Source organism: Coregonus lavaretus (genome assembly GCF_964263955.1).
Source record: "Coregonus lavaretus genome assembly, chromosome: 30".
In the NCBI taxonomy this organism is placed as follows: Eukaryota; Metazoa; Chordata; class Actinopteri; order Salmoniformes; family Salmonidae; genus Coregonus; species Coregonus lavaretus.
The window spans coordinates 8,150,249-8,168,916 of record NC_140017.1 but is presented as its reverse complement, the minus strand read 5'-3'; the positions used below and the strand labels follow the sequence as shown (position 1 = coordinate 8,168,916).

The 18,668-nt window shown below is 44.1% G+C and overlaps 1 protein-coding gene across 1 annotated transcript in view; it reads right to left on the bottom strand.

Moving 5' to 3' along the window:
* LOC311105734 (uncharacterized protein) overlaps positions 1-18,460 on the bottom strand; it is a gene marked incomplete at both ends in the record, with an annotated part of 28,935 nt that extends 10,475 nt beyond the window's left edge. The window contains 2 exons of the mRNA XM_084147946.1: positions 13,314-13,456; positions 18,321-18,460. Of these exons, the coding sequence (XP_084004072.1) occupies positions 13,314-13,456; positions 18,321-18,460 (283 nt within the window). The remainder of the gene's footprint in view (positions 1-13,313; positions 13,457-18,320) is intronic.
* Positions 18,461-18,668: the final 208 nt, after the last annotated feature.

Sequence of the window (18,668 nt, the reverse complement as noted above, 5' to 3'; positions counted from 1 at the left end):
ACAGGATACAAGTGGGAAATAAAAAGATCCAGTCCATTAAAAAAAAATTGGAGGCCCCTTACACTTCAGTGTTGTGATGCAAAAATTCTAGCAAAATGTATAGCGCATAGAAATATTCTAATCAAACAGGTTTTTTACATAGACGATACATTGGAGATAATATAAGGCAAGTACTGGAAACAATAGAACACCATGAAAAACCTGGGAAACCAGGCCTGCTATTCAAAGCAGACTTTGAAAAGGCATTTGATAAAGTACTACTGGACTTTATATATAAATGCCTGGAGCATTTCAATTTAGGAGAATCTCTTTATAAAATGGGTTAAAATCATGTATAGTAACCCTAGGTGTAAAATAGTAAATAATGGCTATTTCTCTGAAAGTTTTAAACTGTCAAGAGGACTAAAACAAGATTGTCCAATATCGGCATATCTATTTATTATGGCCATCGAAATGTTAGCTATTAAAATCAGATCCAACAATAATCTCAAGGGATTAGAAATCAAGGGTTTAAAAACAAAGGTGTCATTGTACACTGATGATTCATATTTTCTTTTAAGTCCACAACTTGAATCCCTCCACAGCCTCACAGTGGATGTAGATACATTTTCTAACCTCTGGATTACAACCATATTATGATAAATGTACTATATTACGTATTGGATCATAAAAAAAAATACAATTTTTACATTACCATGTAGTTTACCAATAAAATGGTCTGATGGTGATGTGGATATACTCGGAATACATATCCCAAATGAAATAAATGATCTCACTCCAAAAATGTTAATAGTAAGTTAGCAAAAATAAATAAGTTCTTGCTACCATGGAAATGTAAATACCTGTCTATTTGTGGAAAAATCACCCTGATTTAACTCTTTAGTATTATCCCAGTTTACCTATTTGCTTATAGTCTTGCCTACGCCTAGCGAACAGTTTTTTAAATAATATGAAGAAGAAAAAAATCAGTTTTCTTTGGAACGGCAAGCCAGAAAAAAATTAAATGGGCCTATTTATATAATTAATATGAATTCGGAGGACAGAAATGATTAATTATTAAAGCATTAGACCTATCACTAAAAGCTTCAGTCATACAGAAGTTATACTTCAATCCGAACTGGTTCTCTAGCAAATTAGGAAGATTGACTCACCCCCTTTATTCAGATTACAACCTCTCACTTTCAGTTATTTGAAAAGGAAATAATCTCCCAAATATCACTATTTCTAAAACAAGCCATAGAAAGTTGGTTGCAATTTCAATTTAATCCTCCAGAAACGACAGAACAAATAATGCAACAAATATTGTGGTTAAACTCAAATATACTAATTGATAAAAAACTATTAAAAAATAGAAATGTTAAAAAAATGTATAATCTTCATAAATGATATCATAGGTAGGACTGGTGGAGTTATGTCGCACATGCAGCTAACAAAAACATATGGAAATGTCTGCTCTACCCAAAATTGAAACCAAATAATTGCAGCATTACTGCAAAAATGGAAGAGGAAAGTGGAAGGGGGTAAAAGTAAGGAACGTGTCTGTCGGCCCTGCATTAAAGGACATACAGTGGGGCAAAAAAGTATTTAGTCAGCCACCAATTGTGCAAGTTCTCCCACTTAAAAAGATGAGAGAGGCCTGTAATTTTCATCATAGGTACACGTCAACTATGACAGACAAAATGAGGAAGAAAAATCCAGAAAATCACATTGTAGGATTTTTAATGAATTTATTTGCAAATTATGGTGGAAAATAAGTATTTGTTCAATAACAAAAGTTTCTCAATACTTTGTTATATACCATTTGTTGGCAATGACACAGGTCAAACGTTTTCTCTAAGTCTTCACAAGGTTTTCACACACTGTTGCTGGTATTTTGGCCCATTCCTCCATGCAGATCTCCTCTAGAGCAGTGATGTTTTGGGGCTGTCGCTGGGCAACACAGACTTTCAACTCCCTCCAAAGATTTTCTATGGGGTTGAGATCTGGAGACTGGCTAGGCCACCCCAGGACCTTGAAATGCTTCTTACGAAGCCACTCCTTCGCTGCCCGGGCGGTGTGTTTGGGATCATTTTCATGCTGAAAGACCCAGCCACGTTTCATCTTCAATGCCCTTGCTGATGGAAGGACGTTTTCACTCAAAATCTCACGATACATGGCCCATTCATTCTTTCCTTTACACGGATCAGTCGTCCTGGTCCCTTTGCAGAAAAACAGCCCCAAAGCATGATGCTTCCACCCCCATGCTTCACAGTAGGTATGGTGTTCTTTGGATGCAACTCAGCATTCTTTGTCCTCCAAACACGACGAGTTGAGATTTTACCAAAAAGTTCTATTTTGGTTTCATCTGACCATATGACATTCTCCCAATCCTCTTCTGGATCATCCAAATGCACTCTAGCAAACTTCAGACGGGCCTGGACATGTACTGGCTTAAGCAGGGGGCCACGTCTGCACTGCAGGATTTGAGTCCCTGGCGGCGTAGTGTGTTACTGATGGTAGGCTTTGTTACTTTGGTCCCAGCTCTCTGCAGGTCATTCACTAGGTCCCCCGTGTGGTTCTGGGATTTTTGTTCACCGTTCTTGTGATCATTTTGACCCCACGGGGTGAGATCTTGCGTGGAGCCCCAGATCGAGGGAGATTATCAGTGGTCTTGTATGTCTTCCATTTCCTAATAATTGCTCCCACAGTTGATTTCTTCAAACCAAGCTGCTTACCTATTGCAGATTCAGTCTTTCCAGCCTGGTGCAGGTCTACAATTTTGTTTCTGGTGTCCTTTGACAGCTCTTTGGTCTTGGCCATAGTGGAGTTTGGAGTGTGACTGTTTGAGGTTGTGGACAGGTGTCTTTTATACCGATAACAAGTTCAAACAGGTGCCCTTAATACAGGTAACGAGTGGAGGACAGAAGAGCATCTTAAAGAAGAAGTTACAGGTCTGTGAGAGCCAGAAATCTTGCTTGTTTGTAGGTGACCAAATACTTATTTTCCACCATAATTTGCAAATAAATTCATAAAAAATCCTACAATGTGATTTTCTGGATTTTTTCTCCTCAATTTGTCTGTCATAGTTGACGTGTATCTATGATGAAAATTACAGACCTCTCTCATCTTTTTAAGTGGGAGAACTTGCACAATTGGTGGCTGACTAAATACTTTTTTTCCCCACTGTAAGTGGTTAAAGAAAATTGATAGCCGTCCCATATAGATTGCAAAATAGTTGGAAAGATATTTTCTACGTACTGATTCCATGGCATAGTGTTTATGAACCGATACACAAAACGACACCGGATTCAAAACGTAACATTTTTCAATTGAAATTATTATACAAAATTCTTGCTACCAATATAATTATTTATGTGGGGGATTCAATCTTCCCAGCTCTGCAGATTTTGCTGCGAAGAGACATTTATGGCTTGTTTTTGGTCACAGGTCCAGGAATGGCTGAAGGATTGCAATTTTACCTTGAGCTAACCCTGCAGATAGCACTACTGGGTGATCTGAAAAGTCATAGTCAATCTATCAATAATATAATAATACTTTTAGCAAAAATGTTCATTTTCAATTTACAATCTGTAGAAACAATGACAATAGAAGGGTTCTGAACTTTTGTGAAACATCACAGTACAGTTGAAAAATATATGGCAAATAGAAATCCAATATGGATGGTGTTAAGAGATAGATGGGAGGTGTTGAATGGAGCTGAAGGATGGGACTAATAACCACTAACAACAACTAATAACAGCAAGATAACTAATGTAGGGCATGCTGTGTCCATAATAAGTCTATATATTATAGGTTGAGTGTTTTTGTGAAAGGGCACAGTTAGAAAGATATGGCATATTGAAGCAAACCGCCGGATGGGTATCATGTAAATGATTGGAGAGGTTGAGAGTAGAGGAAGTTCAGGAGTAAAAACAAACAAATAGAATTATTGTAAAATTGACTGTGTCCATAAACTGTATATAGTATGTATAAGCTGGAAGTAGAGGCCTAAGCATTGTTGTTTACTAGTTTACTCCAATTAGGGAAGGGGTGGTGGGGTTGGAAAGTAAATATTTTTTTAAAGGATGTATGTATGTATGTATGTATGTATGTGTGTGTGTGTGTATATATGTATGTGTGTGTGTATGTGTATATATATATATATATATATATATATATATATATATATATATATATATATATATACTGCTCAAAAAAATAAAGGGAACACTTAAACAACACAATGTAACTCCAAGTCAATCACACTTCTGTGAAATCAAACTGTCCACTTAGGAAGCAAGACTGATTGACAATACATTTCACATGCTGTTGTGCAAATGGAATAGACAACAGGTGGAAATTATAGGCAATTAGCAAGACACCCCCAATAAAGGACTGGTTTTGCAGGTGGTGACCACAGACCACTTCTCAGTTCCTATGCTTCCTGGCTGATGTTTTGGTCACTTTTGAATGCTGGCGGTGCTTTCACTCTAGTGGTAGCATGAGACGGAGTCTACAACCCACACAAGTGGCTCAGGTAGTGCAGCTCATCCAGGATGGCACACCAATGCACCTGTACACAGCCCATCTGTGTGTGCGTCGAAGGAGGAGGTCGTCGGGTAAGCTTGGCGTCGGGTAAGCTTGGCTTTACACATAGCTTGGGCTTTGTCGAGTAAGCCTTAAACTATGTATTTAGATTGTAGTTAGGTATTGTAGGTAGTTATTGTGGGTTGTTGTATGTAATTATTGTAGGTTAGTATTGTATTCGGCTGTGCCCAGCGTAGCACGAAGCTAGCTAGCTAACCCACCACCGTGACTAGCTGGCGAGTAGCTATTAGCAACGGTATAGTTATGTCACGCCTGAGAGTGCCTGTAATTACGCCAGCTGGCTGCCTACAATAATTACATACAATAATTGCCTACCATTCAGCTGTTTCCTAACCTCATTGTCTGAACCGTTAACGTTAGGTAGCAAGTGGCTACTGTGCTTGAAATATTAGCTAGCTTGTTGCTACCTGGATAGCTACTAGTAAACAATAGCTGGAACGACCGTGCGAACAGATGCGAACTGGCTGAGTCAATTCAGTGGCTAGCTTTGCACTTGGCTAGCTAACAGTAGCTGCTAGGGGTAAGTCATAACCTACATTTGTGTTTAGTTTTTTACATATTGATAGCCCGAGTCGTTCAAGGAATTTGGGACATGGGTGACTAGTTAACGTTAGTTTGGCTCTCTCTGTGTGTTCGTGCCGTGAAAGGAGGGGTTCTTCTTTGTCTGAAAGCAATGGCTAGCTAGTTTGCTAACTATTCTAGCTAACTAACTGGCTGAATAAGTTGACGACGGACTCCCTCAAGCTGTCGGGACTAACCCACAACGTTAGACACGGACACGAACGATCTGCTTGCGTGTTGATACACTGGTGGTTTGTTGTGGCCGAGTATTGGCGCTAAACCATGTTGCTGGAGTCCGGCATGCTAGCTGGCTGTGGCGTCATATGACTTGATGCCCGGACGTTTTTCACGGAATAATACTGCACCTAGTTAGCTAGCTGAATAAACTGAGTTAGTCTATTCCTAGAAACATTGAACCGCTGTATACAACAATTATAGTTTCTGAGGTGGAAGTTGGGAGAGTTATATTTGGGAGTTGTGCTGAGGGAGGCCCCACTCTCTCCTTTCCCAGATGTTTAGTTCATTTCATTCCGATCTCCTCTGCATTATAGTAGCCATTTGCTGCAGCCTGTCAACTATGCCTCTGCCTATCCCTGTTCTCTCCTCTCCGCACAGGCTACACAAACGCCTCACACCGCGTGGCTGCTGCCTCTCTAACCTGGTGGTCCCTGCACGCACCACCCACCTGGAGTTCCAGGTCTCAGGCAGCCTCTGGAACTGCCGTTCTGCTGCCAACAAGGCAGAGTTCATCCCAGCCTATGCTACCCTCCAGTCCCTCGACTTCTTGGCGCTGACGGAAACATGGATTACCACTGAAAACACTGCTACTCCTACTGCTCTCTCCTCATCTGACCATGTGTTCTCGCATACCCGAGAGCATCTGGTCAGCGGGGTGGTGGCACAGGAATCCTCATCTCTCCCAAGTGGACATTCAAAATTTTTCCCCTAACCCATCTGTCTATCTCCTCATTTGAATTCCATGCTGTCACAGTCACTAGCCCATTTAAGCTTAATATCCTTGTCATCTATCGCCCTCCAGGTTCCCTTGGAGAGTTCATCAATGAGCTTGACACCTTGATAAGTTCCTTTCCTGAGGATGGCTCACCCCTCACAGTTCTGGGGGATTTCAACCTCCCTACGTCTACATTTGACTCATTTCTCTCTGCCTCCTTCTTTCCACTCCTCTCCTCTTTTGACCTCACCCTCTCACCGTCCCCCCCTACTCACAAGGCAGGCAATACGCTTGACCTCATCTTTACTAGATGCTGTTCTTCTACTAATCTCACTGCAACTCCCCTCCATGTCTCCGACCACTACTTTGTATCCTTTTCTCTCTCGCTCTCCTCCAACACTACTCACTCTGCCCCTACACAGATGGTAATGCGCCGTCGCAACCTTCGCTCTCTCTCTCCCGCTACTCTCTCCTCTTTCATCCTATCATCTCTTCCCTCTGCTCAATCCTTCTCCCTCCAATCTCCTGATTCTGCCTCCTCAACCCTCCTCTCCTCCCTTACTGCATCCTTTGACTCTCTATGTCCCCTATCCTCCCGGCCGGCTCGGTCCTCCCCTCCAGCTCTGTGGCTTGATGACTCATTGTGAGCTCACAGAACAGAGCTCCGGGCAGCTGAGCGGAAATGGAAGAAAACCAGACTCCCTGCGGACCTGGCATCTTTTCACTCCCTCCTCTCTACATTTTCTTCATCTGTTTCTGCTGCTAAGGCCACTTTCTACCACGCTAAATTCCAAGCATCTGCCTCTAACCCTAGGAAGCTCTTTGCCACATTCTCCTCCCTGCTGAATCCTTCCTCCCCTCCTCCCTCTCTGTGGATGACTTCGTCAACCACTTTGAAAAGAAGGTTGACGACATCTGATCCTCGTTTGTTAAGTCAAATGACACTGCTGGTCCTGCTCACACTGCCCTACCCTATGCTTTGACTTCTTTCTCCCCTCTCTCTCCAGATAAAATCTTGCGACTTGTGACTGCATGCCGCCCAACAACCTGCCCGCTTGACCCTATCCCCTCCTCTCTTCTCCAGACCATCTCCGGTGACCTTCTCCCCTACCTCACCTCGCTGATCAACTCATCCTTGACCGCTGGCTATGTCCCTTCCATCTTCAAGAGAGCGAGAGTTGCACCCCTTCTCAAAAAACCAACACTCGATCCCTCTGATGTCAACAACTACAGACCAGTATCCCTTCTTTCTTTTCTCTCCAAAACTATTGAGCATGCCGTCTTTAGCCAACTCTCTTGCTATCTCTCTCAGAATGACCTTCTTGATCCAAACCAGTCAGGTTTCAAGACTGGTCATTCAACTGAGACTGCTCTTCTCTGTGTCATGGAGGCTCTCCGCACTGCTAAAGCTAACTCTCTCTCCTCTGCTCATGTCCTTCTAGACCTGTCTGCTGCCTTTGATACTGTGAACCATCAGATCCTCCTCTCCACCCTCTCCGAGCTGGGCATCTCCGGCGCGGCTCACTCTTGGATTGCGTCCTACCTGACCGGTCGCTCCTACCAGGTGGCGTGGCGAGAAGCTGTCTCCGCACCACGTGCTCTCACCACTGGTGTCCCCCAGGGCTCAGTTCTAGGCCCTCTCCTATTCTCGCTATACACCAAGTCACTTGGCTCTGTCATATCCTCACATGGCCTCTCCTATCATTGCTACGCTGACGACACACAACTAATCTTCTCCTTTCCCCCTTCTGATAACCAGGTGGCGAATCGCATCTCTGCATGTCTGGCAGACATATCAGTATAGATGACGGATCACCACCTCAAGCTGAACCTTGGCAAGACGGAGCTGCTCTTCCTCCCGGGGAAGGACTGCCTGTTCCATGATCTTGCCATCACGGTTGACAACTCCATTGTGTCCTCCTCCCAGAGTGCGAAGAGCCTTGGCGTGACCCTGGACAACACCCTGTCGTTCTCCGCTAACATCAAGACGGTGACCCGATCCTGTAGGTTCATGCTCTACAACATTCGGAGAGTACGACCCTGCCTTACACAGGAAGCGGCACAGGTCCTAATCCAGGCACTTGTCATCTCCCGTCTGGATTACTGCAACTCGCTGTTGGCTGGGCTCCCTGCCTGTGCCATTAAACCCCTACAAGTCATCCAGAATGCCGCAGCCCGTCTGGTGTTCAACCTTCCCAAGTTCTCTCACGTCACCCCACTCCTCCGCACAGTCCACTGGCTTCCAGTTGAAGCTCGCATCTGTTACAAGACCATGGTGCTTGCCTATGGAGCTGTGAGGGGAACGGCACCTCCGTACCTTCAGGCTCTGATCAGTCCCTACACCCAAACGAGGGCATTGCGTTCATCCACCTCTGGCCTGCTGGCTCCCCTTCCTCTGCGGAAGCATAGTTCCCGCTCAGCCCAGTCAAAACTGTTCGCTGCTCTGGCACCCCAATGGTGGAACAAGCTCCCTCACGACGCCAGGACAGTGGAGTCACTCACCACCTTCCGGAGACATTTGAAACCCCACCTCTTTAAGGAATACCTGGGATAGGATAAAGTAATCCTTCAACCCCCCCCCCCAAAAAAAAAAAAACAACAACAACATTGTAAAGTGGTTATCCCACTGGCTATAAGGTGCACCAATTTGTAAGTCGCTCTGCTAAATGACGTAAATGTAAATGCGAGCTGTGGCAAGAAGGTTTGCGGTGTCTGTCAGCGTAGTGTCCAGAGCATGGAGGCGCTACCAGGAGACAGGCCAGTACATCAGGAGACGTGGAGGAGGCCGTAGGAGGGCAACAACCCAGCAGCAGGACTGCTACCTCCGCCTTTGTGCAGGGAGGAGCAGGAGGAGCACTGCCAGAGCCCTGCAAAATGACATCCAGCAGGCCACAAATGTGCATGTGTCTGCTCAAATGGTCAGAAACAGACTCCATGAGGGTGGTATACAGCCCAACACCGTGCAGGATGTTTGGCATTTGCCAGAGAACATCAAGATTGGCAAATTCGCCACTGGCGCCCTGTGCTCTTCACAGATGAAAGCATGTTCACACTGAGCACGTGACAGACATGACAGAGTCTGGAGACGCCGTGGAGAACGTTCTGCTGCCTGCAACATCCTCCAGCATGACCGGTTTGGCGGTGGGTCAGTCATGGTGTGGGGTGGCATTTCTTTGGGGGGCCGCGCAACCCTCCATGTGCTCGCCAGAGGTAGCCTGACTGCCATTAGGTACCAAGATGAGATCCTCAGACCCCTTGTAAGACCATATGCTGGTGCGGTTGGCCCTGGGTTCCTCCTAATGCAAGACAATGCTAGACCTCATGTGGCTGGAGTGTGTCAGCAGTTCCTGCAAGAGGAAGGCATTGATGCTATGGACCGCCCGTTCCCCAGACCTGAATCCAATTGAGCACATCTGGGACATCATGTCTCGCTCCATCCACCAACGCCACGTTGCACCACAGACTGTCCAGGAGTTGGCGAATGCTTTAGTCCAGGTCTGGGAGGAGATCCCTCAGGAGATCATCTGCCACCTCATCAGGAGCATGCCCAGGCATTGTAGGGAGGTCATACAGGCACGTGGAGGCCACACACACTACTGAGCTTCATTTTGACTTGTTTTAAGGACATTAAATCAAAGTTGGATCAACCTGTAGTGTGGTATTCCACTTTAATTTTGAGGGTGACTCCAAATCCAGACCTCCATGGGTTGATAGATTTGATTTCCATTGATCATTTTTGTGTGATTTTGTTGTCAGCACATTCAACTATGTAAAGAAAAAAGTATTTAATAAGATTATTTCATTCATTCAGATCTAGGATGTGTTATTTTAGTGTTCCCTTTATTTTTTTGAGCAGTGTATATATATAAACACACTACCGTTCAAAAGTTTGGGGTCACTTAGTCCTGGTTTTCGAAAGAAAAGCAAATTTTTTGTCCATTTAAATAACATCAAATTGATCAGAAATACAGTGTAGACATTGTTCATGTTGTAAATGGCTATTGTAGCTGGAAACGGCTGATTTTTTATGGAATATCTACATAGGCGTACAGAGGCCCATTATTAGGAACCATCAGTCCTGTGTTCCAATGGCACGTTGTGTTTGCTAATCCAAGTTTATCATTTTAAAAGTCTAATTGATCATTAGAAAACCCTTTTGCAATTATGTTAGCACAGCTGAAAATGGTTGTGCTGATTTAAATAAGCAATAAAACTGGCCTTCTTGAGACTAGTTGAGTATCTGGAGCATCAGCAATTGTGGGTTTGTTAAAGGCTCAAAATGGCCAGAAACAAATAACTTTCTTCTGAAACTCGTCAGTCTATTCTTGTTCTAAGAAATGAAGGCTATTCTAAGAAACTGTAGATCTCGGACAACGCTGTGTACTACTCCCTTCACAGAACAGCGCAAACTGGCTCAAACCAGAATAGAAAGAGGAGTGGGAGGCCCCGGTGCACAACTGAGCAAGAGGACAAATACATTAGTGTCTAGTTTGAGAAACAGACGCCTTACAGGTCCTCAACTGGCAGCTTTATTAAATAGTACCCGCAAAACATCAGTCTCAACGTCAACAGTGAAGAGGCAACTCCGGGATGCTGACCTTCTATTCAGAGTCGCAAAGAAAAAGCCACATCTCAGACTGGCCAATAAAAAGAAAAGATTAAGATGGGCAGTCTGACATATGGCTTTTTCTTTGCAACTCTGCCTAGAAGGTCATCAACCCGGAGTCGCCTCTTCACTGTTGAGGTTCAGACTGGTGTTTTGCGGGTACTATTTAATGAAACATGCCATTGGAACACAGAACTGATGGTTGCTGATAATGGGCCTCTGTACGCCTATGTAGATCTTCCATTAAAAATCAGCCGTTTCCAGCTACAATAGTAATTTACAACATTAACAATGTCTACACTGTATTTCTGATCAATTTGATGTTATTTTAATGGACAGAAAAAAATGCTTTTCTTTCAAAAACAAGGACATTTCTAAGTGACCCCAAACCTTTGAACGGTTATGTATGTATGTATGTATGCGAGAAAAAAAATATATGGGGAATTGGAAGTGATGCAGACAATTACATTGATGGAAGTTACAATCTATCTGCAGTATTAAAGCTGATCTACCCTTAAAAAAAAGTGTCTTCACTGACATTTTCAACCTGTCCATGACTCAGTCTGTAATACCAACATGTTTCAAGCAGACCACCATAGTCCCTGTACCCAAGAACACTAAGATAACCTACCTAAATGACTACAGACCGTAGCCTTCACGTCTGTAGCCATGAAGTGCTTTGAAAGGCTGGTCATGGCTCACATCAACACCATTATCCCAGAAACCCTAGACCCAAGAATTTACATACAGCCCAAACAGATCCACAAATTATGCAATATCTATTGCACTCCACACTGCCCTTTCCCACCTGGACAAAAGGAACACCTACGTGAGAATGCTATTCATTGACTACAGCTCAGCGTTCAACACCATAGTGCCAACAAAGCTCATCACTAAGCTAAGGACCCTGGGACTAAACACCTCCCTCTGCAACTGGATCCTGAACTTCCTGACGGGTCGCCCCCCAGGTGGTAAGGGTAGGTAACAACACATCTGCCATGCTGATCCTCAACACAGGGGCTCCTCAGGGGTGCGTGCTCTGTCCCGTCCTGTACTCCCTGTTCAACCTATGACTGCATGGCCAGGCACGACTCCAACACCATCATTAAGTTTGCAGACGACACAACAGTGGTAGGCCTGATCACCAGCAACGATGAGACAGCCTATAGGGAGGAGGTCAGAGGCCTGGCCGTGTGGTGCCAGGATAACAACCTCTCCCTCAACGTGATCAAGACAAAGGAGATGATTGTGGACTACAGGAAAAGAAGGACCGAGCATGCCCCCATTCTCATCGATGGGGCTGTAGTGGAGCAAGTTGAGAGCTTCATATTCCTTGGTGTCCACATCACCAACAAACTATCATGGTCCTAACACACCAAAACAGTTGTGAAGAGGGCATGACAAAGCCTATCCCCCTCAGGAGACTGAAAAGATTTGGCATGGGTTCTCAGATCATCAAAACGTTATACAGCTGCACCATCGAGAGCATCCTGACTGGTTGCATCACTGCCTGGTATGGCAACTGCTCGACCTCCGACCGCAAGGCACTACAGAGGGTAGTGCGTACGGCCCAGTACATCACTGGGGCCAAGCTTCCTGCCATCCAGGACCTCTATACCAGGCGGTGTCAGAGGTTAGGCCCTAAATATTGTAAAAGACTCCAGCCACCCTAGTCATAGACTGTTCTCTCTGCTACCGCATGGCAAGCGGTACCGGAGCACCAAGTCTAGGTCCAAAAGGCTTCTTAACAGCTTCTACCCCCAAGCCATAAGACTCCTGAACAGCTACTCAAATGGCTACCCGGACTATTTGCATTGTCCCCCCCCCACCCCCTCTTTTAAGCTGCTGCCACTCTTTATTTATTATCTATGCATAGTCACTTTAACTATACCTACATGTACATATTCCCTCGCCTAACCGGAGCCCCTGCACATTGACTCTGTACCGGTACCCCCTGTATACAGCCGTGCTACTGTTATTTTTACTGTTATTTTACTGCTTTAATTTTCTACTTATCTATTGTTTACTTAACACTTGTTTTTCTTAACTGCATTGTTGGTTAAGGGCTTGTAAGTAAGCATTTCACTGTAAGGTCTACTGTTGTATTTGGCGCATGTGACAAATACAATTTGATTTGATTTGAGTACCAGTCAAGTTTGGACACACCTACTCATTCAAGGGCTTTTCTTTATTTTTACTATTTTCTACATTGTAGAATAATAGTGAAGACATCAACTATGAAATAACACATGGAATCATGTAGTAACAAAAAAAAGTGTTAAACAAATCAAAATATATTTTAGATTCTTCAAAGTAGCCACCCTTTGCAATGACAGCTTTGCACATTTACATTTAAGTCATTTAGCAGACGCTCTTATCCAGAGCGACTTACAAATTGGTGCACACTATATATACACACTATATATGGAAGTCTCATTGAATGCATTTCCAAAGTCTCCATCACGTGCTTTCTCTGTCTGTGTGTTTATAAAGAACACAAAAAGAAAAATACCCAGTCCAAGAAAGTGGGAAAAAACTTTCCACAGTTCGTAACCCCTCCCTCCCACACACACACACACACTAGTAGGACACCTTGTGCTGTCTTACCTGGGGTGTGGCTGAGTGTTCCATTACAGCAGGTCAGGTGGTGGGAGTAACGCTGCCCCTGGAGAGATGTAGGGTTCACACAGCAACGCTCTGTTGTTGGGTTAAAACAGGCACCTTGACCACAGGGCTTCTCCCCAGGCATACTAGAGGCATGTGGGGAAACACACACACACACCCACACACACACAATTAGATGCAATACAAACACATGCACATAAAGACATACAGAAACAGACCATAAACATACAGTATATACAGTTGAAGTCGGAAGTTTACATACACTTAGGATGGAATCATTAAAACTTGTTTTTCAACCACTCCACACATTTCTTGTTAACAAACTATAGTTTGGTAAGTTGGTTAGGACATCTACTTTATGCACGACACAATTTTTCCAACAATTGTTTACAGACAGATTATTTCACTTATAATTCACTGTATCACAATTCCAGTGGGTCAGAAGTTTACATGCACTAAGTTGACTGTGCCTTTAAACAGCTTGGAAAATTCCAGAGAATGATGTCATGGCTTTAGAAGCTTCTGATAGGCTAATTGACATAATTTGAGTCAATTGGAGGTGTACCTGTGGATGTATTTCAAGGCCTACCTTCAAACTCAGCGCCTCTTTGCTTGACATCATGGGAAAATCTAAATAAATCAGCCAAGACATCAGAAAATAAATGGTAGACCTCCAAAAGTCTGGTTCATCCTTGGGAGCAATTTCCAAATGCCTGAAGGTAACATATTCATTCTGTACAAACAATAGTATGCAAGTACAGTGAGGGAAAAAAGTATTTGATCCCCTATTGATTTTGTACGTTTGCCCACTGACAAGGAAATGATCAGTCTATAATTTTAATGGTAGGTTTATTTGAACAGTGAGAGACAGAATAACAACAACAAAATACAGAAAAACGCATGTCAAAAATGTTATACATTGATTTGCATTTTAATGAGGGAAATAAGTATTTGACCCCCTCTCAATCAGAAAGATTTCTGGCTCCCAGGTGTCTTTTTATACAGGTAATGAGTTGAGATTAGGAGCACACTCTTAAATAATGTGCTCCTAATCTCAGCTTTTTACCTATATAAAAGACACCTGTCCACAGAAGCAATCAATCAGATTCCAAACTCTCCACCATGGCCAAGACCAAAGAGCTCTCCAAGGATGTCAGGGACAAGATTGTAGACCTACACAAGGCTGGAATGGGCTACAAGACCATCGCCAAGCAGCTTGGTGAGAAGGTGACAACAGTTGGTGCGATTATTCGCAAATGGAAGAAACACAAAATAATTATAAATCTCCCTCGGCCTGGGGCCACTTCGTGGAGTTGCAATGATCATGAGAACAGTGAGGAATCAGCCCAGAACTACACAGGAGGATCTTGTCAATGATCTCAAGGCAGCTGGGAGCATAGTCACCAAGAAAACAATTGGTAACACACTACGCCGTGAAGGACCGAAATCCTGCAGCGCCCGCAAGGTCCCCCTGCTCAAGAAAGCACATATACATGCCCGTCTGATGTTTGCCAATGAACATCTGAATGATTCAGAGGAGAACTGGGTGAAAGTGATGTGGTCAGATGAGACCAAAATGGAGCTCTTTGGCATCAACTCAACTCGCCGTGTTTGGAGGAGGAGGAATGCTGCCTATGACCCCAAGAACACCATACCCACCGTCAAACATGGAGGTGGAAACATTATGCTTTGGGGGTGTTTTTCTGCTAAGGGGACAGGACAACTTGGACGGGGCCATGTTCCGTCAAATCTTGAGTGAGAACCTCCTTCCCTCAGCCAGGGCATTGAAAATGAGTCGTGGATGGGTATTCCAGCATGACAATGACCCAAAACACACGGCCAAGGCAACAAAGGAGTGGCTCAAGAAGAAGCACATTAAGGTCCTGGAGTGGCCTAGCCAGTCTCCAGACCTTAATCCCATAGAAAATCTGTGGAGGGAGCTGAAGGTTCGAGTTGCCAAACGTCAGCCTCGAAACCTTAATGACTTGGAGAAGATCTGCAAAGAGGAGTGGGACAAAATCCCTCCTGAGATGTGTGCAAACCTGGTGGCCAACTACAAGAAACATCTGACCTCTGTGATTGCCAACAAGGGTTTTGCCACCAAGTACTAAGTTTTGTGTTTTGCAGAGGGGTCAAATACTTATTTCCCTCATTAAAAAGAACATTTTTGACATCCGTTTTTTTCTGGATTCTTTTGTTGTTATTCTGTCTCTCACTGTTCAATTAAACCTACCATTAAAATGATAGACTGATCATGTCTTTGTCAGTGGGCAAACGTACAAAATCAGCAGGGGATCAAATACTTTTTTCCCTCACTGTATAAACACCATGGGACCACGCAGCCGTCATACCGCTCAGAAAGGATACGCATTCTGTCTCCTAGAGATGAATGTACTTTGGTGCGAAAAGTGCAAATCAATCGCAGAACAACAGCAAAGGACCTTGTGAAGATGCTGGAGGAAATAGGTACAAAAGTATCTATATCCACAGTAAAACGAGTCCTATATCGACATAACCTGAAAGGCCGCTCAGCAAGGAAGAAGCCTCTGCTCCAAAACCGCCATAAAAAAGCCAGATTACAGTTTGCAACTGCACATGGGGACAAAGATCTTACTTTTTGGAGAAACGTCCTCTGGTCTGATGAAACAAAAATATAACTGTTTGGCCATAATGACCATCGTTATGTTTGGAGGAAAAGGGGGGGGGCTTGCAAGCCAAAGAACACCATCCCAACCGTGAAGCACGGGGGTGGCAGCATCATGCTGTTAGGGTGTTTTGCTGCAGGAGGGACTGGTGCACTTCACAAAAAAGATGGCATCATTACATTTACATTTTAGTCATTTAGCAGACGCTCTTAACCAGAGCGACTTACAGGAGCAATTAGGGTTAAGTGCCTTGCTCAAGGGCACATTAACGTCATTTAGCAGACGCTCTTAGCCAGAGCGACTCACAAATTGGTGCGTTCACCCTATAGCCAGTGGGATAACCACTTTACAATTTGGGGGGGGGGGGGGGGGTTAGAAGGAATACTTTATCCTATCCCAGGTATTCCTTAAAGAGGTGGGGTTTCAAATGTCTCCGGAAGGTGGTGAGTGACTCCGCTGTCCTGGCGTCGTGAGGGAGCTTGTTCCACCATTGGGGTGCCAGAGCAGCGAACAGTTTTGACTGGGCTGAGCGGGAGCTATGCTTCCGCAGAGGAAGGGGAGCCAGCAGGCCAGAGGTGGATGAACGCAATGTCCTCGTTTGGGTGTAGGGACTGATCAGAGCCTGAAGGTACAGAGGTGCCGTTCCCCTCACTGCTCCATAGGCAAGCACCATGGTCTTGTAGCGGATGCGAGCTTCAACTGGAAGCCAGTGGAGTGTGCGGAGGAGGGGGGTGACGTGAGAGAACTTGGGAAGGTTGAACACCAGACGGGCTGCGGCATTCTGGATGAGTTGTAGGGGTTTAATGGCACAGGCAGGGAGCCCAGCCAACAGCGAGTTGCAGTAGTCCAGACGGGAGATGACAAGTGCCTGGACCAGGACCTGCGCCGCTTCCTGTGTAAGGCAGGGTCGCACTCTCCGAATGTTGTAGAGCATGAACCTGCAGGAGCGGGTCACCGCCTTGATGTTGGCGGAGAACGACAGGGTGTTGTCCAGGGTCACGCCTAGGCTCTTCGCACTCTGGGAGGAGGACACAGCGGAGTTGTCAACCGTGATGGCGAGATCATGGAACGGGCAGTCCTTCCCCGGGAGGAAGAGCAGCTCCGTCTTGCCAGGGTTCAGCTTGAGGTGGTGATCCGTCATCCATACTGATATGAGGAAGTAAAATGATGTGGATATATTGAAGCAACATCTCAAGACATCAGTCAGGAAGTTAAAGCTTGGTCGCAAATGGGTCTTCCAAATGGACAATGACCCCAAGCATACTTCCAAAGTTGTGGCAAAATGGCTTAAGGACAACAAAGTCAAGGTATTGGAGTGGCCAGCACAAAGCCCTGACCTCAATCCTATAGAAAATGTGTGGGCAGAACTGAAAAAGTGTGTGCGAGCAAGGAGGCCTACAAATCTGACTCAGTTACACCAGCTCTGTCAGGAGGAATGGGCCAAAATTCCCCCAACTTATTGTGGGAAGCTTATGGAAGGCTACCCGAAACGTTCGACCCAAGTTAAACAATTTATAATAATATGCCATTTAGCAGACGCTTTTATCCAAAGTGACTTACAGTCATGCGTGCATAATTTTTTTTGTGTACGTGTAGTCCCGGGGATTGAACCCACTACCTTGGCGTTACAAGCGCCGTGCTCTACCAGCTGAGCTACAGAGGCAATGCTATCAAATACTAATTGACTGTATGTAAACTTCTGACCAACTAGGAATGTGATAAAAGAAATAAAAGCTGAAATAAATCACTCTCTCTCTACTTTTATTCTGACTTTTCACATTCTTAAAATAAAGTGGTGATCCTAACTGACCTAAAACAGGGAATTTTTACTAGGATTAAATGTCAGGAATTGTGAAAAACTGAGTTTAAATGTATTTGGCTAAGGTGTATGTAAACTTCTGACTTCAACTGTATCTATACAAATACACACACAATCATAGTTAAAAGCAGAGTAAAACATTATTTTTGATTTTCTTTACATAATCCATGTTTCTAATTATTCCACTACTCTTTGAAATCTATTAAAGAACATTCAGGAAAGCTGACATAGTAGGTGTTTTTTAATTTTGTATTATATTGTATCATTTAAAATGAATGCCCCATTGTGGCTTTTATCGAATATTTTTAAACCTGACTGTTAATGAAATGGTTGAATTGAACATTGAATATAGAAAGTGCGACGTTATGAGGTTCAGTATATGGTTGAAGGCAAAAGGCAACCTTACCAGTTTGGTGAACTCTGAGTAATTACCCTGTGCTGAAATAAAGAAACAAAATACACACAAAGATGACAAACTATCATAATGTGAAGTTTCAATACAACCATTAAAAACTAGTAGGTTGCCTTTTACTAACATTAAACCCTGATGATGCACAGCAGCTTGCATTGAGAGGCTTTGGGGATAGTCGTTCAGAATCGAAGCAGCAGCAGTGGCTTTGCCGGTCAAACTGGTGGTCTCCACAGCACAGGTGTTGACTGGACATTTTGGTCAGGACCCTTCCTTTAACGACATTTCCACAGCATAGCTGGTTGTCTTCATTGTAAAGCTCTGTAGGACAAGTAATAACAATTGATCAGATTTACTGTTTAAAGCACTGAAGTGCTTTCAAGTGCTCAAGTGTTACATTATTACATTTACATTTTAGTCATTTAGCAGATGCTCTTATCCAGAGCGACTTACAGTTAGTGAGT